We start from the raw sequence: 23,220 nt of genomic DNA, 5'->3' as shown, positions 1-23,220 counted from the left end.
AAAAAAAATTAGGCATAGGCCAATGTCTAATAGACATTCATGGTGTTTGAACAGTGCCTAAACCAGATCGATATAAACAGTGTATGATAGTTAAATTCGACATCAAAGTCGGAGTTAGCGTAAGCACCATGCCACATTCTCTAAATGGCCGCCATACACAGATCATGAACTTTATTTTTTAAAAATAACAGTGGCTTGACTATGTCTAGATATTCTGCTTTGTGGATCATGTGTCGTTGAGGTTCGCACTGTACAATTTTTTTTCGCAATCGTGTCGTCTTGTACGCACTTTGTGAATTTTCTAGTAGCATTTGTCCGAAATCGTAATTGGTACTCGGGAGGATTAAGTCAATGCTGTCTAAACCACATGCTTTACGTCGAGTTTCTAGGACAAAATGCGTACCTTATTATGTGCCTTATTAAGCACATGTCTTGTTATAAGAAAAAAATATAATAGCAAATAAATACGGCTACTCAAAGTTGTCTCCATATTTAACGATACGGTCTTTACTTCAGTAAAATGTAAATAATTTTATGATAATCTAATTTATATAAAAATGCTACACGCATTATATTACTCCTCGAGTTCCGCTACAAAACTGCCGTACAGATGATTTTCTTCGGTCTTATACATTTTTCTTAATTTCATACTGAAAGTATGAAATTCAACCTAACTATTTTACGTATTACAATTTCTTTATTTTCTTTGGCATTTCCAATTCAGCTACTCATTTAGAGTAAGGAATTTCACCCCCATTAATATAGTTATCATTAAATTTAATCGGGCTTATTTTTGTTCTTACTGACGATTTGTAGTTCGGTTCGGTGCAAAACTGAGTCAAGCTCAAGGCAAATTAGCCGAACAAATTAGTCGTTAAATAGCTTTTGTAACCAACTTCATTTTGGTATTACCAGAAAAATACGTTATTGATATAAAAGTCATAACTCATAAGTCATAAACCTCATTTTAAAGAGCATGTAATGTAATATTTTAACCAATTGCTGCACCCGGTTTTGACAAAGAAAAATATAAATTTTAGGCTAAATTAAGACGATACAGGAGGGGTCAATTCGCTCTCGACTATTTCCTTCCTGGTTTTTGAAGATAGAACAATGATTTTTTTCAACACAGATTATTATTATTTTTATCTGTGTCGAACCGTTTTGATTTTTTTGATATTCTTATTTTTAAAGACGCTAGAGCGCCCATCATATATAGAGCCCATCAAAAAATTCCAAAAACGGCCTTTTTCATTATGGCGCAAAAAAAGGTGTGATACTCAAGATTGGTAACCAAAAAAACTAAACGGTCCGAGTCCGACACATATTACATTATTTCATTGTTATTCAGATTTTCAAATTTCGTTCCGTTTCGTAACGTTCCGATTGAGATCGTGAATCGAGAGCGGATCGATTTTAAATATTTTTTTGCAATATCTTTTAACCGAGTTGGAATGGACAATTTTTTTTCGATAAATCTAGTTAATAAATAACACTAGTATATTTAACTAAAATTCCCGAATTGAAAGGGGGGCTCCTTTCCATTTTAGCATTTTCGCTCCTGTAGCGTCTTAAAAAACAGTCAGTTTGTTTTTCGTTAAAAATTAGGGATGTACCGACTATTGATTTGGCCGACTAGGCCGACTACCGACTAGTCGGCGCTTGGGTGGCCGATTAGTCGGCCGACTAGTCGGCTAGTCGGCCAGAACATAATTTTCGATAAATTCACATTTTGAATGTCATTTTTGGTCCTTCGTTCGTGCTTTTCATGATTTTTTACAGATCAATTTTTACAGATTCAAAGGTTCATGACTTTATATACATTTTCCATTTTTAACAACCGGCTTGACTTAGTGGGTAGAGTAGTGACCCTGCCTATGAAGTCGATAATCCTAGGTAGGAAATTTATTTCTGTGGTGATAACAGATATTTATTGTTTTGGCAAAAGAAGGAATTACTAATAGCTACATAATACAACCATAATTTTCAGCTGGTAATTTAATTTTGTACTGTTTTTCTATCACTAATGAAGTGCCGACTAATCGGCCCTTTTTGCCGACTAGTCGCCGACTAATCGCCGACTACAAATGTGGCCGGATAGTCGGCTTTCCCGACTAGTCGGCGACTAGTCGGTACATCCCTATTAAAAATATATGAGCGCATCAAGGATGACAGGATTTACAATCTTCATACTAAGAATCGTACCTCAATTTTTTTGTGCCACCTATTAAATACTATCATAACATTCATAACTACACTGATAGTGCCTACAATTTTTTTTTCGATATGTGATAACATGATATTAGAATAAAGAAATATGTCATTTGTTCTTATAAAAAATAAACGTTAAAGTATATGGGTAAAATATGATTTTGGCCGAAATAGCGCCATCTAGTTTTAAGCCGAAAAGGCCCATACATTTCAGGGGTTCGCTTTTTAGGGTTCCGTAGTCAACTACGAACCCTTATAGTTTCGCCATGTCTGTCTGTCCGTCCGTCCATCCGTCCGTCCGTCCGTCCATCCGCGGATAATCTCAGTAACCGTTAGCACTAGAAAGCTGAAATTTGGTACCAATATGTATATCAATCACGCCAACAAAGTGCAAAAATAAAAAATGGAAAAAAAAAGTTTTATTAGGGTACCCCCCCTACATGTAAAGTGGGGGCTGATATTTTTTTACATTCCAACCCCAACGTGTGATATATTGTTGGATAGGTATTTAAAAATGAATGAGGGTTTACTAAGATCGTTTTTTGATAATATTAATATTTTCGGAAATAATCGCTCCTATAGGAAAAAAAAGTGCGTCCCCCCCCCTCTAACTTTTGAACCATATGTTTAAAATATAAAAAAAAATCACAAAAGTACACTTGATAGGTTGTTGATAGGTTCAGTAGTTTTTGAGAAAAATACGAAAAACTACGGAACCCTACACTGAGCGTGGCCCGACACGCTCTTGGCCGGTTTTTGTATAGGGTTTGACTGTCCCGTATTATATCATCCTTGGAGTGCATGAAAAAATCACGATTGTGAATGCAATCAAAAGAATGATACACAGCCGACACCGATACCACAGCATAATAAAGAGTACTATCGTACAGTATGGCCACTCCCGCTCCCCGCTGAAAGTGCCACCCACCCCCTCTCGGTTACCTCACAGTTACCGCCTGTCAAAAACGCGAACAGTCGACCTGTCATATCTCACTCATACAACATACACGAGCTTAGAATGTGTGCTAGAAACGTGCCTCTTTCATATTTTTGATCGCCAGTGTCCGAGGTGTGCCGATACATACAAATCGTCACTACTTTTAAAAAATCTTGTATCTCACGCTGTTCCTCAAAGTTAAAACGCAGTATGTCTATATGCATTCCATACATACTTACTACAATTTTCTTTTCATTGACAGCCGAAGATACAAGTTTTTTTAAAAGTAGTGACGAAATATCACCTAAAAGTTTTTATTATTTCTGTAATTAATCAGATTAATCTTCATTTAACGATGTCGGTGCAAAATTGATTCAGTACTTAATATTATCTAATGGATATAATGTTAATAATTTTTATCTGCAAAAACATGATTGGTTAGTAGGTTTGTAAGCGTTGTTAACAATAAAATTAATAATGAAATGAAAACTTAACAACTATCCTTTTCTGAAATAATTAAACAAGTATGTCAAAGTGATGCACATTGACTCAGTTATGCACCTAACTGTAATTGGCGACCATGTAGATGTAAGTAGTCCTAAATCGGTAAGATAATGTTGTCTTATTCTGACATGTCGTTCCGTGCTCCTTTCTTGGTCAAGTCGCAAAGCTCTGTTGAGCCCTAAATAAATGCAGTCTATGTTGCCATCTCAAAAATATTCATCGATTACCGGTTCGACTTGCGCACAACACTAGCTGATCTTGGTCGACTGTCCGCATGGAATATTCCAATATGGCGGCCTTTACTTCACAGTCACTTGGAGCATGGCTACGTTAAAATTATAGAACTTTATTACTCGAGTTTTACACAATAGTTCTCGTAAATCAGCATTTTATAGAATAAAATTTTAAATTAAGTCATAATCATAAGTAATGTGGTTGAAGTGAAATAAGTGTTAAAAGTCAGACATATTTTAGATCCTTGAGTGACCTTTTGGATAGACTTTCTTTTTACCATATTGCTACGTGCTAAGACGTAGACAACCGTGCCGTTTAAAGATTTTGGTGAATTTCGGAACTGTGATATAATTTAGCTAACAGTGCCACATTTAAGTCTGATCTTCAGGTACTACGAATGTAAGAACTCCCACGTGGAAATACCTCACGTCTCTATTTATAGATTCGAACTTGGTTCATTTAAAAAAAGTGATAGGCTAGGATAAAAGTCAAACGTATAAAGTGGTTGTTGTAGTGATACATACTTTTTCATGGTTGCACAATTATAATTATGTTGTGTGATCGTGCGACTGCATTATCCTTTTTATTGAACTTTGTGTTGGCGGTGTTACCTCATCAGCATATTTTAACTCTACAAATACCTATACTGCAAAATGGCCATATTAATGTACTAGCAACTATCGCAACTCGTATAATTTATTACTTGATATTACACATTTGAATGTAATTTTAATTGTCCATGTCATTTTAAGTGAACATGTGGCTTATTTTGCAAATAAATATAATATACCTACACGTGCAGTATCTATACAACTTTCACTTACGATCAGTTGTTCCATGACATTCTTGGGACTAATGGATTATTAACTATCATAATCCTTTAATTACTGTGACAACTTAATGCTTGTACTTGTGTTTGTAAAAAGGTGAATTATGTTTATGTGGTCTATCTACACTTAATACTTATATTTTTTGTCAGATTATTATAAATATTTATATGAATAGTTCATTGTTTAGTATCATACTGAATTCAAAAATACAATGTCTTTTTTGCAGTGATTAGTAGTTCAGTTGATGGAGAAAATATCAACCTTCCAACTAGTCAAACAAATCAAACTCCTGATTCAGCAAAGAGGCAAGGTGTGCAACCTGCAGTAGCAACAGACATTGACAGCCTACCTCAAGTGAAAAATATTGAAGTACTAAGTAAGATTGAAGAGGCAACGCCAGCACAGGAGCAGGCGCCAACTGCTACTCAATTGTTATCAGCAAGTATTGAAAAGATTGCTAAGGAATCTCTGACGGCTCCAGAAACCACTGAAAGTAAAGAAGCTTCAAGTGCTATACAAGCCCAAGTTAAATTAAATCAGAGCTTAGCTAGCTGCATTCGTTCCACTCAAGCTGATCCTAAGATGAAAGACGTCAATCTTAACAATAAGAACTTAGGTTTGTAGCTCTCACTTAGTATAATAATTATATACACAGGATTTTACAAAATAATATTTTGCCATGATATCTCCTTGAGTGCCAGACTGATTTTTTAGTTATTGGAATTTAGATTTTATTCTAATTAATCAAATTTCAAATTTGACTGACATAATCGGCCGGGAGTCGGCCGGCCGATACTCCAAAGGTTATGTCAATTAAAAAAGAAAGATTGTTCTGCATGGTCATGCATATTTTCATGATTACGGTTCATTACAACCAAATTTTATAATACCATGTTCTTAAAATTTTGCAATGTTAAAACTGATTAGTAGTAAAATGTCTAAAACTACAAAAAAACTATTTTCAGTACATAAGTGACCGGCCACACCAGACCGTCGCGTGTCTCGGGGCGCGCAACGGGCGTCCGCGCCACGCCGCTTCAGTGTAATTCAAAAAACGTCTCCTCAGTACATTTTGTATAGGAAAGACGTAAGACGCGCCCCAGGTGGCGTGGCGGCGGCGGGGCGCGCGCCGCGCCGCTTGGTGGCGCGCCTTACGTCTTTCCTATACAAAATGTACTGAGGAGACGCTTTTTGAATTACACTCAGGTGGCGTGGCGCGGACGCCCGTTGCGCGCCCCGAGACACGCGACGGTCTGGTGTGGCCGGTGCCTAAAAATGCCAAAATGACATTGGCATATTACATCTAATATCTGAAATTTAATAGTTTCATAATAACCAAAATTCAAAATTACACTTTCTCAGAATACCCAAAATTTTATAATGTTTTCATGGATACAGCATTTTAGGCATTTGAGAAAGTGAAGTTTTGGTTTTAAGTTAATTTGACTTTTAGATATTTTAGGAATATGGTAATTTGAGAAGTAGGTTTAACTCATTCCGAGTTTTAGATGTTATGAGACTAATCTGTTTTGGCATTTTGATGTAGGATTATGACATTACTAGCTTTTGCCCACGGCTTCGCTCGCGTTAAATTCGTAAATTACGGAATGCTCCATACAAACTTCTACCCCCCTTTTAGGGAAAAGGACGGTTAGAAAGAGACAAAAAGTAGCCGATGTCACTCTCCATCCCTTCAACTATATCCATTTAAAAAATCACGACAATTCGTCGCTCCGTTTCGTGAAAGATGGACAAACAAACAAACACACACTTTCCCATTTATAACAATCATTATTAGTATGGATAAAATTTAGTTGTAACGAACCATAATCATTTTCATTATGAAACTACACTTAATTGACTTAATAATCTATTAATCAAATTGTCTTGAAGCATTCGTATCAGTTTATTTTCTAACTTGTTATATTCAATCCATACTAATATCATAAATGGAAAATTGTGTGTGTCTGTTTGTTTGTCCGTCTTTCACGGCAAAACGGAGCGACGGATTGACGTATTTTTGGAAGTGGAGATAGTTGAAGGGATGCAGAGTGACATAGGCTGCTTTTTGTCTCTTTCTAATGCGAGCGAAGCCGCGGGCAAAAGCTAGTTGGTTTATAAATCTAACAACTGCTACAATTAAATTGTGTTATGTTCTAGATTCCGATACTGCCAATGGTAATAATACTGAGTTAAGTAAAACTGAGACTGTTAAGGAAGATATTAACAAAAATGAGAAACTTGTAAAGAATTCCAAAAATTTGAGTAAGAAATCAAACAAGATGGCAAGTAATGAGAAAGAGACAGAATCATATGAAAACGGTAAAGATGAGACTGATAAAGTAAGTATAGTTGAAGAGGATAAAGGATTGCCTAAGAAGGAAGAGACACCTGAAAGATCATCAGGTGCTGCAGAGAAGCCTGAGGCAGCTCCTGTATTTGTTCCTAAATACAAATATGGTGAAGGTTAGTATGATGTTGAAATACTCAATTGTTTTTATTTTTTACTAAACTTATACATACTTATTACATTTTCCTGTATTTTTTTAGACCAATGGTCTCCATTGAACACATCTGGGAAAAAGTGCTATGACATAATGTTGCTCAAACAAATTAGAGATGACCCACTCTCAAAGGACAAGCCCAATGCACCCAAACTTGAGACATGCAATGTAATCAGGGTATGTATTACTGACCTCATCCTATTCAGTAATGCTGTCATGGTATTGGAGTTATAATCAAATTAAATATTTCACAGACAGTGCCTATGCAAGAGCCAATGCCTTTTGCTAATATTTCAAGGCCCATGAATGACTCGCTTTTCCCACCATTTTTGAAAAATGCTGGTATGGGTTCAAGGAATAATTCTCTTCGAGATGCTAAGAAAGATGGAAGAAACATGTCTGCTAGTGGTATGTACTCTTATATTAATTGCTTCGTATTGGGATTACAACATACAACATGTAATTTGTTTGTAAGTTCATACAGAATGTATAGAGATAAGAAATAGTTAATGAACTCATAGGTTTATGGTGTCATACTTTCTAGCGGTGACATGATATCGTACGGAATCCAAAGTCACATCAAAAAATGTTTTAGAATTGTATTAAATTGTATGTTAACTTGAAAAAAATGTACTACACATATTAACAAGGTATGCTTCCTAGCGGTGAAATATTGATCTCTGTTTTCTTGTAAATACATGTAGTACATTTTTTAAATAAGCGTACACAGTGTGTCCACTTTCTGGAAAGTCAGGGAAAGTCAGGGAAAAGTCAGGGAAGCTCATAGTGGTCATGGAAAGTCAGGGAAATGATTGGGAGGTCAGGGAAAAATTTGGCACTGAGAAAAAATATCAAAAATTATTGAAAAAATAATATGATTTCTTGATTTAGGCCACATCCATGACAGCAAAGATGGATTCCTGGTAGTGATTTTAAGGCAACTTAGAATTGTCTTTTAGACTTTCTTTGACAAATGGTACCTGGCCTTGCGGTATATTTTCATGCTCTAGCTGACCTTACAGATAAATATCTGGTCCAAAATCGTAAATGTGGAAAAATCCAGATCTTTTCTTTTACATTGCGTGCCCCACCGACATATTCCAAAATGGCGAGGGGGGTCGGGAAAAATTCAGTTATTGTGATTCAAATTAACTGGAAAGTTGCACCAAAATGTCACCATGTACAACATTCATAAGGTAGGTGCTTTTGATAGGGCGACGTGAAAGGGAGATTCTAGCCCTTGACGAACCACGTCGCGAGGCCGAACGACAAAGACAAAGTTACGTCGCTGTCCAAATTCTAAATATCTATCCGACAATCCAAAGCGGAGTTCCTCATAAAGCCAATGGCCCAAAACGTCACATAGAGGCGCAATTTTGTATGAGTCAAAGGAGCATAGGAGGATAATAAGCGTGACGATGAGAGAACTTCAAAGCACTTGGAAACCTAAAGGCATGTAGTGGCAAAACACCTAAATGGGCATCCCGACGCTGACAACAGAGAAAAAAATTCGCACTCGCTTCGCTCGCGTTTACTATTTCTACATAGATAATAATATATCTTTTAATTACTCTTAACCCCTTTTAAACTCTTTTACTCTCCTCCTCCTCCTCCTCTTAAGGTGGTTTGCTTTCCATACAAAAAACATCTACCATTTATTTAGTCACCGCACACTACAACTAAATAAAAATATGCGCATACATCTACTATACATTATCCGTCGTCGCGGTAGTGAATGAAATACATTGTTTCATACAGAAATCATGGACAAATCCATGTGAATTTTTTATTAATTTTACGTAATGTGCGTGCCAAATTTTGTGTACAGACACAGAGCCGTCATATTTCGCGCATTTTTAATTGACATTGTCATCAGTGACACTTGGCTCTTGACAAGTAATTATAAAAGATACTGCCGGCGTATCATGCTGCCAATTTTATCACTTATCCGCGTGGATAAGACATCTGTCACTCTCACACTGACATACTTGCTAAAGCGTGACGGATGCTTTATCCACGTGGATAAGTGATAAAATTGGCAGCATGATACGCCGGCTGGTTTAGTTAACTCAAGCCAAAGACCTATATAACTCCATCTAGACGGATAAAGTCTAAGAAAAAAACGTACCTCAGTACCATATAGATAAAGCAGTGGTGACCTAGATGGCGTTACACCTTTGGGGTAGGCTCAGCTAGATGGCGCTAATATTAAAATTTGACATTTTAAAACATATCAAGCTCAGAATATGGGCCAAATTGTCAAAACTGAGGTTCAAAAGTTTTAAGCCTGTGTGGAGAGATGGCAGTCTATGCACTGTGATTACACATTTTGCTTTGACAGTAACGCTCTTTAATACTCGATCCTCTTTGCTCAAGCGAAATGGCGTCTTGGTCAAATGCACCGATTATGAAGCAGGAGATCTTGAGTTCCAACCCGCAGTTTTTTTTAATCATTTGAACTTTTTTTGCATTTTTTTTTATATTTTTTAAATGGAATATTTGACTATTACTATATTGCTTTCCTATTTTTTATTTTCATACAAAAATACAATACAATCCTTTATTATGCCTTTGTTGATAAAATAAAATATTACACGTCTGGTATAATACATTATACATAGGTCATAGTGTGGGCATAGTATTAGTAATGTATTGCATTTACTGAGCTGGTTGACCTATGTTATTGTTGTGTGAATGTTTTTCTTCAACAACTAAATGGTTATACCTATACAAGAATATAATAGCAGGAATATGGGTAGCTTTTGCACATTGTAATTTTTCCTCAGTCACCCGTTGACCACGAACGCTGTAAAGTGTTCGAAACATCGGGATGAATTTTAAACTCATTATACGCGATTTAATCCGTTTTCATAGTTTTTATTTCATGAGTAACTATCGCGGTAACTGAAGACAATATTAACTAAATGGTTACAAATAATAATTATCATCAATATAATCTGGTCCAGGCAGGCAATTATGGTCGCGCGATAAATGATAAAACATCTGGCCGTCCCTATAATCGCACTTACTAATAGTGCGACAGGGACGGCCTGATATTTTATCGTCTATCGCGCGACCATGCTACCCGTGCTGTACTAGCTTTTGCCCGCGGCTTCGCTTGCGTTAGAAAGAGACAAAAGTAGCATATGTCACTCTCCATCCCTTCAACTATCTCCACTTAAAAAACATGTCAATCCGTCGCTCTGTTTGGCCGTGAAAGACGGACAAACAAACAAACACACTTTATCTTTGGTGAAACAACGAATTCTTCCACTTCAGATTATAGAGTAACCAGCTTTTCCCATTTATAATAAACTAGCTTTTGACCGCGGCTTCGCTCGCGTAAGAAAGAGACAAAAAGTAGCCTATGTCACTCTCCATCCCTTCAACTAAATCCCCTTAAATAATCACGTCAATTCGTCGCTCCGGTTTTGCCGTGAAAGACGGACAAACAAACAGACACACACCCTTTCCCATTTGTAATATTAGTATGGATTTGACATTATTATTTATATTTAAATAATTATATATGTATAGCCCAATTTCGTCGGGAACAGCGTGTTATGTAATGGCGTCGTTGGTGTACAGTCGTCTGTCACGCCGTGAAGGTGCGTTCGATTCCCAGGATTCTATAAACTTTTTGTATTTTTTTGGATATAAATTTCGTATTTTTTATTGACCGAGCAAGAATGGAGAGCCGAAGGTATCAATTTTATCTTAGAGAACATATTGATTTTTTTATTGTCATTTTGATTTTCTATTTATTAAGTTGAGATATAAAACAACCTTTAATACCCTCGCTAAATATAATATTTTATCCAAATTACTCCTTAGATAAAAAAAGTCCACTTGAGTTTTTAAAGCATTACGTTACTCAGTTAACTATTGCATTTTCATTTACTAATTTAAGATTTCAAAAGCGATTTGAATACCCTTGCTCCATCGAAAATAAACAATTAGAAAAAAAAAATCATTCGAATCGTAGTTTAGAAACTAAAATTTATCTATACTTTATGGAATTTTTTAAAATATCAGATTTGGATAATTATGTTAGAAATTCTGAGTTCGACGAACCCAAAAATTATTACCATGTAAGAGAATAGGTTTTTTATCTTTTTTGTGGAAAACGCTCAGTAACTACTTTACGAGTACATATACATTTGTGTATAATAATAAAACAAAAAATAGTGTCTCATAGTGTTGTGTTCAGAGATGGGCAAAATGTAATCGACTAACGATTAACGATTAAAATTACAAGATTTAATTGCGACTGACGATTGAAAACCACGAATGATCAATCTTAGTTGTATAGAGCGCGACTAATTTAGTTGCAACTAAATTAGTTGCCGATTGATTTCGGACAACTAAATTTTGTAATCGACTAATTAGTTAGACTTATTTCTCGCAACTAATGTTGACAGACTGATTAGGACATCTTAACGAATGTTTAAACATATCATCATGTATTACCTACTTAAGATATTTTAACCATTTCTAAGGAGTTAGATCGGTGTTCTAACTATTATTTTGCTACTACAGTCACTTTGAAATTGGATTATATTTCTCTTATCTAAGGGTAAATAAAAAATGGGTACTTTGTTTGTGCATTAGTAAAATAACATTAAAAAAACACAATAAAAGTACCCGGTTGACTGGTTTAAATACATTTCCAAAAAAAAAAAAATGTTTGATTTATTTTTTGAATAATTCTACAACCGTAAGAGTTAAGTCGCTAGTTTTTTAGAGCAATTCATTGTATTTGACCTACGGAACCTTCCCTTAAAATTAACGGAATTCAATAAAAACATGGTGTATAGTATATACCAAATATCGTGAAATTCGTTGTTGCCATTATATAAATTTGAATGTAGAATGCCGCAAGGAAGATGAACAATAATTAACGCTGAGAGTTCTTTACATTACAAAGAGGTTTAAATATTTTAATGACAACAAAATAGTGCGCGTAGATAATAGATAAACAATATGCAGATGTTTGATTCAATAAAACGTCTTATTTTTTGAAGATGCGTCGGCCCTTGCACCAAAATGAAATTATTTCCAGGTAAGTAGGATTAGTCATTTAGCCCAATGTTTTGTCACCACGTGCCACTAAAAAGAGTTTTACTATCGACAGAGACAGCAAAATACTGGTAATTTCTATGTCTAAGATTTACTCAGTATCGTATAATTTAAAGTATTGCAATAACATACTTAATTGTTTTGTTTGCTACTTGTGAACACTGCAGTTTTTCGCTATTTTTCGTTACCGATATATCGTTATAATATTGCATTGTCATTCAAGCATTACAAATTAAACGTGTATACGTAATTTTAGCTCAATCGGTCCAATATATCTACTTCAAAATAATCCACAAAATTCCACCCAAACCAACATAGTTACAACATACGAGTACCTCCAATGTTATATACATACCTACTTGTAGTTACAAATAAGATATAAATGCAAAAACGGCCGACTGTGTAGTTTTAATGATTTATTCGTGGAATTTAGTCGATTGAAACTAAAACTAATTTAGTTGTTAGTCGAACATTCCCACAACTAATTTAATCGCAACTAAATCAATCGCGATTGAATAATGACGATTGATATTTTTAGTCGATTGATTAGTTAACTAAAAAATCAATCGATTGATGCCCATCTCTGGTTGTGTTCCTGCCGGTGAGTAAGGCTGCCAGAGCTCAACGAGGGTGCGGGGTGCTGACGACGGGAGGACTTACGGAACTAATTTGTTCCGTCTATTGTCCTTTGAGTCGTCGGCAACCCAAACCCTCCTTTGAACTTGTACACTCCTTTTTGCTGTGCACACGCAGCAAAGAGGAGTGTACAAGTTTCTAATGGGGCGGCAACGCGCATGCGACACTCTTTGAGTTGCAGGTGTCCATAGGTTACGGTGACCGCTTTCCATCAGGCGGACCATATGCTTGTTTGCCACCGACGTAGTATAAATAAAAAAAAGAGAATAAGTCCTGGATTCGAACCCAGTACTTCCATGCAAATCATGCGATGGCACGTATTTACCGCAAGGCTATTTAAACAAGCTGTCGCCGCGTGAAATTATCGACTAGAAGGAATACAAAAACACTGTTTGTATGTGTGAGTGGTACTTAAAAATAGTGTAAAATAGTAAATTTATCTACATTAAGGGGATTAACGTTACAATGAGAAGTTGAATGTTTGTTGTAATACGTCAATTTTAATATTAAATGTTCGCGAAGCATTGGGGCGGCAACGCGCATGCGACACTCTTTGAGTTGCAGGTGTCCATAGGTTACGGTGACCGCTTTCCATCAGGCGGACCATATGCTTGTTTGCCACCGACGTAGTATAAATAAAAAAAATAGAATAAGTCCTGGATTCGAACCCAGTACTTCCATGCAAATCATGCGATGGCACGTATTTACCGCAAGGCTATTTAAACAAGCTGTCGCCGCGTGAAATTATCGACTAGAAGGAATACAAAAACACTGTATGTGTGAGTGGTACTTAAAAATAGTGTAAAATAGTAAATTTATCTACATTAAGGGGATTAACGTTACAATGAGAAGTTGAATGTTTGTTGTAATACGTCAATTTTAATATTAAATGTTCGCGAAGCATAATTGAAAGTATATAAATGCCTGTACGACTCCACAAAAAAAAATAAGACCGGTAATTTGCAGATTAACGCCATCTAACGCAGCCTGAGCTTTGGGTAACCTAGGCGAGCCACCTTAAACTCTTAGTTACTTAGTCAATATTTCGCGTTCAGTACGCTCGAAATCTCGTTTTCATTTCAAGCCTGCTTTCCTGACTCTGCCCTGATAGTACCCAGGTACTCCATTTTGTTTGCTATGTTATGTACATATACATAATAACTACTATCAGCCCCAGGGACTTAAAAGGGGAAAAAATTCGCGCTCGCTACGCTCGCGATATTCTTTTCCGGCGTAGAATATCCAAGGGCGCCGAAATTCAAACTCGCTCTACCCTGATAGAGTGCACGGGCCGGCAACTGGTGTAGCCAAATGGCGATAACTACCAACTACAGATTTCGTTAATGTTAGTTTTATAAAACCATAAATCAAAGTTCAATAGTTAACATAAAGATAAAAAACCGTAGGTATAAAAGCATGAACTGCCTTGTAAATCTTAATATTTCGCACTTTAGAAAACAAACATATTCCAGAAAAAAAAACTGCTTTTTTCAGGTTTTTTTTTCAAGACCATTTTTTTTGCGACCCTAAACAAAAGTGGTCAAAATGTCATCATAGAATGAAAATTTGGTCAGGGAAATTTTCTTAAATGGTCATAGAAAGTCAGGGAAAAGTCAGGGATTTTTTTTTGGGTTTAGTAGTGGACACCCTGGACAATTTAGTACAATTCTCGTACATTTTTTTGATGTGACTTTGTATTTCGTACGATACCATGTCACCGCTAGAAAGTATGACACGGTTTATGATTTATAAAGTTTTTTGTTATGGAATTTGGCGGATATTAAAATGTTATTGAAAATATAGGTAAGAGTAGTGGGAAACTCCCACTTACGCCAAGTGGTAGCAGCTCCCACAAGCAAGTCATCTCCATCTCATTACGAGAGGACGTCAGGCTTTCCGAGACCGAAAATGCTTGGAAACCTACTAGGTTCAAGAAGGAGAACCTTACGGAAGATGATGCCAAGACTCAGGTAACACTGAATATTACATCTTTTTTATAATGAGTGGATAAAATGGAGAAATTTGCAATTAACAACTAAATATATTACATAAACTTTATGGCAAAATATATATGATTGGTACTGTTTTAGGAGTTGTATAAGAAGTTCAGAGGCATTCTGAACAAACTCACGCCACAAAAGTTCGACACATTAATAGAGAAAATTAAGCACCTTGAGATCAATAATCAAAAACGCCTTGAAGGTGTTATTGACTTGGTGTTCGAAAAGGCGATAGATGAACCCAACTTCTCTGAAGCCTATGCCGCTATGTGCAATAAGCTCTCCACACTAAAGGTATGTATTATCTTAGTAAAATTTTGATAGGTGTTTGAAAACTTTTTACAGGCTTACCAAGGCAGTGAAGGCCCAATAGCCCATTACCCACAACAATCTTACAAAAGTGTTTACCTTTACAGGTTCCTGCTGACAACGCTTCTTCGCCCGACCAGTGCGTGAACTTCAGGGCCCTTATCATTAGTAAATGCCAAAATCAATTTGTTACTGACAAGGTAGATGAACAAGTTATGAAATTAGAAGCTGATTTAGCCGAGAGCACTGATCCTGTAAGTATTGCATTTTCCAATCAATCAAAATAGTACATTACATCAGAGGCCGGGAAAATGAGGATTTCCGGCCAAGTGGGTATATACCGGATAGGGATACGAGGCCGGGAATCCGTTTTCACGCCGAGGCATGTATAGTGCTTTTCTCAAACATACAATGAAATAAAAAAAAAATGCTCTAAAGGACAATATTTTGTAAAAAAAAAGTTACTTTGCAGGCCTAGGCCTAAAAAGCGATACTTCGCAGCCCATTTTAAGGAACGTAAAGACAATATTTCATTGCATGTTTGAGAAAATTAATTTTTATGTAAATCAATCGATAAAATATGATTGTTAAAATATTTTTTATGAAAACTGATTTATTTGTTTTCTAGGCCAAGAAGAAAGAGCTTCAATTGATGCTGGAAGAAGAAAACCGAAGGGTTCGAATGAGATCAGTTGGAAATGTCAGATTCATTGGTAGGTTTACTTGTTCATACATAATAACTCTATTCGTGTATTCCTTAAAGATAACCTCGATAATAAAGGTGACCCTTACCATGCTTACGTATTTAGTCAACATGTTTTTCAATCATTACATGTATTTAACAATTCCTTTAATGCTTGAATAATATGATGCATTCTAATTCATTTTCGCATGAACTATCTAAAATCATTTGTTTCACAAGATTAATGTTTAAATGGAATCACTTATTTTTGCTAAGCCGTAAAAGCTGACTGAGCAGTCGGACATATTCTATGTCTTGCTATGTTTGTATGTTTTCAAAAAACATAATCTGCAGTTTTACAGTCGTTAATCTACTATGTGTTATATATAGGTTTTTTGTGGTGAAAAATGTTTCTTTTTAAGCTGAAGCGAATTTTATATTTTTAGCAGAAATATTGTCTTGAACATACATTTCATAAAAATTCACTAGGTATAAATGTATTGCTCTATGCGAAGGGATTTTGAAAGAGCATTTATAACATTTCATTGTCTGAGTAACATTGCTGCAACATCACAATCGGGGTGTTGCTCTAACCAACCACACTTGACAGATTGACGTTTTTCCGTAGCTTATTATCTTATCTTATACTTTTAAACGAGCAATTCTTGTATATTTATTTATATATATATTTATTTACACTGACGATCTCGGAAACCGCTCTAACGATTTCGCAGAAATTTGTTATGTGGGGGTTTTTGGGGGTGAAAAATCGGTCTAACTTATCCTTAGGTCCCGGAAAACGCGAATTTTCGAGTTTTCATGCGTTTTTCTTCGCGCGCCATCTCGTGTGCAGTAGTTGGTGTGTGTGTGGATTGAGTGAGCACCTTCCGAAAATAAAAAAAAATATGCTGATCATTTAGTAAAAGTTCTAAAACAATTGTAAAACGAATCTCTGAATTTGTAAAAAGATAAATCAAAAGATACAGCCATTAACATGTGCTCACTCAGTTCTCACAAACTACCAACGAAAACAGTGAATATATTCATTTAACATATAATATTTATATACTAACATTTAGTAAAAAATAGGCCAACCTACCTCTATAAATTTTAGATCACCTAGTGACGTATTTAATTTTTTACAAATAGTTTCTTATGCTCACTCAATCCTCACACTTTTGAAAAGCCGAATTTTGATGAAAAACATAAGATTTAGACCGCTATTATATGTGTATAGTTTAGTAAAAGTGAAATGGGAATTTGTAAAATACAAAACGAACCACTAACATGTCAGGTTTTTTTATAATAAATTTTTGTAAGTGCTCACTCAGTCCACACGTTTTGATAAAGTTAAAAATGTAAATATCTTACGATTTGTAGCACCTAAGACACTCAAAAGTACTTCAACATTTAGTAAAAATTTTTACTAAATATCCACCATCTAATATTTTATATTCGTTATCTGGTTTTAAAGATATTCAGACATAACTTTTCTCATACAAATGTATCAAGTAGGGTGACCACACTATGTCGGCTCCTGATTTTCTACACCTTCCCATTGTCATATTGAGATTGGGGAGTTTCGTTCAATTTTGATAATAGTTTATATTAAACTAATACCATATTCATTCTCCATCTGCAAACTTGCTAGCTTGTAAATGGGAGCGAGAAATAGTTATTATTTTCTCGCTCCCACTTACAAATCCGGTACGCTCATCTGTTAGCACGATTAGATTACCAGGTTCTGGTTTCTTACTAGTGAAGTATTATATTCTTTGTTTCTTACCAATTATCATTCATGTCCTTTTTAATGCATGAATGTCGATATGGTTATTATTATCCTGACGTCGATAAAATACACATCATCACTAGGCCAAGAACATAACCTAAAATAGTTTGCAGATGGAGAATTAATATGGTATTAGTTTAATATAAACTATTATCAAAATTGAACGAAACTCCCCAATCTCAATATGACAATGGGAAGGTGGGGAAAATCAGGAGCCGACATAGTGTGGTCACCCTACTTGATACATTTGTATGAGAAAAGTTATGTCTGAATATCTTTAAAACCAGACAACGAATATAAAATATTAGATGGTGGATATTTAGTAAAAATTTTTACTAAATGTTGAAGTACTTTCGAGTGTCTTAGGTGCTACAAATCGTAAGATATTTACATTTTTAACTTTCTCAAAACGTGTGGACTGAGTGAGCACTTACAAAAATATATTATAAAAAAACCTGACACGTTAGTGGTTCGTTTTGTATTTTACAAATTCCCATTTCACTTTTACTAAACTATACACATATAATAGCGGTCTAAATCTTATGTTTTTCATCAAAATTCGGGTTTTCAAAAGTGTGTGGATTGAGTGAGCATAAGAAACTATTTGTAAAAAATTTAATACGTCACTAGGTGATCTAATATTTATAGAGGTAGGTTGGCCTATTTTTTACTAAATGTTAGTATATAAATATTATATGTTAAATGAATATATTCACTGTTTTCGTTGGTAGTTTGTGAGAACTGAGTGAGCACATGTTAATGGCTGTATCTTTTGATTTATCTTTTTACAAATTCAGAGATTCGTTTTACAATTGTTTTAGAACTTTTACTAAATGATCAGCATATTTTTTTTTTTTTCGGAAGGTGCTCACTCAATCCACACACACACCAGTAGTTGTACTGTTAAGACAGAATTCTTTCGGTCGATGTAAGTACTATTTATTGCAAACACTAGATGGCGACACAGGTCAAGGCTAAAACGAATAGAAAAATACACTATTTGAGTTTGTGGCGAAATGCGCGCCATCTCGTGTGGAGTAGTTGTGTTGTTAAGGCTGAGAATTCTTTCGCTCGATGTAGGTATTTTTGAACTAGATGGCGACACATGTCAAGGATACAAACAGAACCGAGCGAAGCTCGGTTGCCCAGATATTGAAACGATTAAGACTTGACTAACGCTCTACCGTTATAAATTATCATACGAGTTTGTTCGTGGTTCCATCATCTATTTCACAAACGTTACCAGAGTTTTCGGCAATAACTTCTAAATCGTATGACTTCATATGAGCACTGCCATTTAACTATTTGCGCGAGTTTTTGTTTTGTGTTTGATTGTAAAACTGTTGTATGTACCAAAATAAACAGAAATAAAATGCAACACATGAAATGATACCTATTTTAATTCGTTCCAGGTGAACTGTACAAGTTGAAAATGCTGACCTCAAAGATAATGGTTTATTGTATGAATTACCTGATCGACAAGCTGGAGGAGGAGAAGCTGGAGTGCCTCTGCAAGCTGCTCACCACCATCGGCGAGCAGTTCGAGAACGAGGTCAAGGAAAACATCGAAAGTGTCTTCAAGAAAATGCAGGATATTGTAGACCGCAAGTCTAATAAAATTAGCAGTCGTGTTAGGTATCTATTCTATAAATTATACCTATTATCTTATCATCCTCACCGAATGTTATGAATAATACAAAAAAACCTTTGATTGTTATGCAATTTATTTTAGGTTTATGATCCAAGACGTCATTGAACTAAGAAAACGAAGATGGGTGATAAAGAGTGTTGTTGACTCGCAGCCGAAAATGATGGATCAAATTCAAAAGGAGGCTGAACAACAGCAGCGACATATAGAAGTATGTATCTCTCAGGGAATGGCGTCATGTTTAAAATAACTGGTCACTGTTATAATTCCGACACATTGAGATTATGTAATATGTATTGTCCTAGTTAGTGTAAAAATGTAAAACAGTAGTTATAACTGCCTAATATTTCAGTTGATGAATGCAAGTCCCATGGGCGGTGGCTTCCGCAGAGACGATGGCGGACGAGGAAAGCGCGGGGACGGGCGGCGGCAAAATAACAATTCCTTCATGGACAACAGCAATAATTGGAAGACAACAGCTAGGCCAAATTACAGTGTTGATACTTCTAAATTTAAGGCTGTCACTCAAAATCAGAAGGTAATTTTATCACGACATAAAGACATAATAGTTTTATTTATTAGAATATGTATGTGTATGTTGTAAGTCTTCACTATTCTTGTTTGTTTACAGATAAATAATATAAAATTGGCTCCACAAACTGGTTTAGGATGGAACCATGGTTCGGGCACAAAAACTACAACACAAGCTAGTGCTGGTAGCAATTCTATGATTAGCCTTTCAAAGAATATGTACAGTGTCCTAGAGAATGTTCAGACTGATCCAACTTCGATTAGGAGTAAGTTGTTTTCTTTTGAATATTTAACTATATTATTGTCTTGTGACACTCTTTGTACTGATCCCTAAACATTAAATTAAGTGCTAAGGCACTGGTCCCACCGCCGGCTACAAACTATAAGCGAGTGAAACTATAAACTACAAACTAGTGGGCGAGCGGCGAGAAGCGAGTATAGATTTACTAGTTTAGACGCTGAGCCATTGAGGTATATGTACTACGTACTAGAGGCGACGTTGCCAAGCGAAAACACTGCACATGCTGACAAATGCGCGGGGTGGGGGGAGCGGCCATTTACGCATAGAGTAGGTCCACCATCAGATGTGACACATTATTATTATATTCTGCCTAACGGAAATTTAACATTTTAAAATACGGCTATTCTAGTCAAAATGATTTATTTATTTACAACTTAAACAATACAAATTAATATAATTGTGCTGTACTTATCTTTTTCTTTAAAATACAATGAATATATGTGTGGTCAGTTGGTAACCATGTTTCCTTAGCACAATTTTTGGACAAAACGTATCCATTGTTCCCTTTTTTCATGACCAGGACAAAGAAAACTGCAAAAAGTGAGCGTGCTAAAAATACAATTTCACTCAAAAAATATTAACAATCAATAAACAAATAAACTTTTTTTATATTATAGTAATATAATTCATGAAGTAGTAATTAGTTACCTAATAATTTTCCAAATAGAAATATATATATTTCGCAAATATATTAGAGGTGAAACACATTAGTAGGAACAATGTAAATGGCACATCTGCGCGGTTAGTCTATGATTGCGTCACCAAAATGGCGGCAGTCCCGCTCCCGCTCGTGTATTTGTAGAATATTCAATCTTAAAATATTATAGACGAGTTTTTTGTTTAATTTACCGATGAAATGTCACACCTTGACTTTTATTTGATTTTTTTGAGTGATTAGAACAATTTTTAAGCACACAAGAAGGCATTATTCATGTGGAAAGTAAATGGATCACGGCACGTCACTGCACTGCAAGGACCAGGCGAGGACTGGCAACGCTGCGGTCCATGGACCGCAGTGGGGTGTGTAACATTTTTTCTTCGCAACGTCGCCTCTAGTACGTAGTACATATACCTCAATGCGCTGAGCTATAAGCGAGTGTTTGCGTGCGACGGGCGATTACTCGCTCCACTAGCTCAGCCGGGTGGCCCAGCATAAAGGTAAAAAAACTTAAGAGGGCCCTATTCGCCAATGACCTATACAGGGTGGAAATAGATTTTGGGTCAGTGAGTGCAGCCACCAGATTCCGTACTGCTAAGCGAAAATGGTCTTAGAAGACCTTCCTTCTATTTCAAATTAATAAAGATTGGCGTTTAAAGATTATTGAAAAAACATACGGGGTGCGAGAAAATTTTTGACAAACTTTTTTATTATGTCTATCGATTCTATTCCTATCCAGTATCAATAGTTTCCGTGGGTCAGCTTTCGGTAATGTACAAAAAAGTCAGAAAAAAAAAATGTTTTCGTACATTTACTATGAAGAAAAATTTACAATTGAGTGTTACAAAAATAGGTACCTTATTAGTGCGGCAGAGACAGGTAGATGCGATTAACCCACAATTTTTTCCTTTATATAATAAGTTCGATCGACCACTTGCAAAGTATGGTTAACTATGTACAAGGTATATTTAATTGCCGCAGCCAAGGTGTTAAAAAAAAGAAAATCCTAATCAAAATGTTTGTTAAATAAATCGATCTCTTTCAATTGGCACATGGCACACGTCAAAATCTATCAATCTAAAAAAAGTAAAGAATTTTTTCATTTTCGTATAAGCACTTGCTTATGCTCGGCCTTCTAAGGAATGAAATCTTGATATCCTCGGAAAAAATCACTTACTTATGTTTATACTATCACCGAGAAAAGCGGCTTGCTTCCATCTAAAAGTGCAGCTTTTTTCATAACATCTTCTATGGAAGCAAGGGTCGGGATTACACTATGTGGAGGAAGGGGTGTATGACTAAACATACTGGACCCTTTTTTTAAATTTAAAATACATTTAATTTAAAATACATCATCATCGTCATCCGAACTGGACAACAAAGATAGTTCATATGATTGTTTTAAATTCATTGTAAATACGTGCACTCGCATCCACCTCATAAGGTAAAATGATCGGTCTGATCGCCAAGCAGGCACCGGCGAGTACCGCTGAGCTAGTTTTATAGTCGATAGCTTTTATCGCGGCGGTCAACTAGTAAACAGTGGTCCCACCGCCAACTATCAGCGAGCTCGGCTATCGACTAGTAAAATTATGTACTAGAAACAGTTGACAATCAGCGGGCGGCTAGTAAACATTGTATGGAATTATCGCTTACTCGCCGGGCGGTGGGAGAGTGTCTTCGCCGGCGGTGTGAACAAGCCAGCTATGAACTATAAATATATATATCTCTCTTTTATTTACACGAAAGCGATTATCTTTTTTTCGTTTCTTGAGCTAGAAAATAGCCGATAGTTCATAGCTTACTCGCTCGCGGTGGGACCAGTGCCTAAGGCTGGGTCTTTCTTTCCTTTGGCACTGGTCCCACCGCGAGCTAGTAAGCTATGAGCTATCAGCTATAAAAACGAACAAAAGATAAGCACTCCCGTGTAAATAAAAGAGACACGGCGATGTTTATAGTTACTCGCCCAGCGGTGAGCTATCAAAATCGCCGTGTCTCTTTTATTTGCACGGGAGTGCTTATCTTTTGTTCGTTTTTATAGCCGATAGCTCATAGCTTACTAGCTCGCGGTGGGACCAGTGCCTTTCGCAGGCTGCAATTTAACAAACTTTGCTTTGTCCTCTGACTGATTTGTTAAGTGGATAAGTCGAAGATTCCTGCTGTTTTTAGTAAATTGTTGAGTGTACCTATGTCGCTATTTAGTAAGGCGGCGGAATTGAAAAAAGTCGTCTAGTTTTGAAGTGTATGTGACTGGAGAGTATACTGCTGACAAGTGGTATCGATGTGATCGGTAGACTTTACTGAGTACGAAAAAATGACGTCGCATTCTCAGACTGTGGGGGGGTTAACTATGACGTCACAAAAACC

General features: G+C 36.0%; 1 protein-coding gene across 3 annotated transcripts in view; it reads left to right on the top strand.

The window, feature by feature from the left end:
- LOC125240626 (eukaryotic translation initiation factor 4 gamma 3-like) overlaps window positions 1-23,220 on the top strand; it is a 92,284-nt gene that overhangs the window by 49,750 nt on the left and 19,314 nt on the right. For all 3 annotated transcript variants that reach the window (XM_048148603.1, XM_048148602.1, XM_048148604.1), the window contains 12 exons: window positions 4,943-5,332; window positions 6,877-7,182; window positions 7,267-7,397; window positions 7,475-7,628; window positions 14,739-14,905; window positions 15,026-15,229; window positions 15,352-15,498; window positions 15,873-15,957; window positions 19,128-19,350; window positions 19,448-19,574; window positions 19,716-19,901; window positions 19,995-20,160. In XM_048148603.1, the coding sequence (XP_048004560.1) occupies window positions 4,943-5,332; window positions 6,877-7,182; window positions 7,267-7,397; window positions 7,475-7,628; window positions 14,739-14,905; window positions 15,026-15,229; window positions 15,352-15,498; window positions 15,873-15,957; window positions 19,128-19,350; window positions 19,448-19,574; window positions 19,716-19,901; window positions 19,995-20,160 (2,286 nt within the window). The remainder of the gene's footprint in view (window positions 1-4,942; window positions 5,333-6,876; window positions 7,183-7,266; window positions 7,398-7,474; window positions 7,629-14,738; window positions 14,906-15,025; window positions 15,230-15,351; window positions 15,499-15,872; window positions 15,958-19,127; window positions 19,351-19,447; window positions 19,575-19,715; window positions 19,902-19,994; window positions 20,161-23,220) is intronic.

The sequence above is a fragment of the Leguminivora glycinivorella genome, chromosome Z (assembly GCF_023078275.1).
Source record: "Leguminivora glycinivorella isolate SPB_JAAS2020 chromosome Z, LegGlyc_1.1, whole genome shotgun sequence".
In the NCBI taxonomy this organism is placed as follows: Eukaryota; Metazoa; Arthropoda; class Insecta; order Lepidoptera; family Tortricidae; genus Leguminivora; species Leguminivora glycinivorella.
This window is presented reverse-complemented; position numbering and strand designations above follow the sequence as displayed.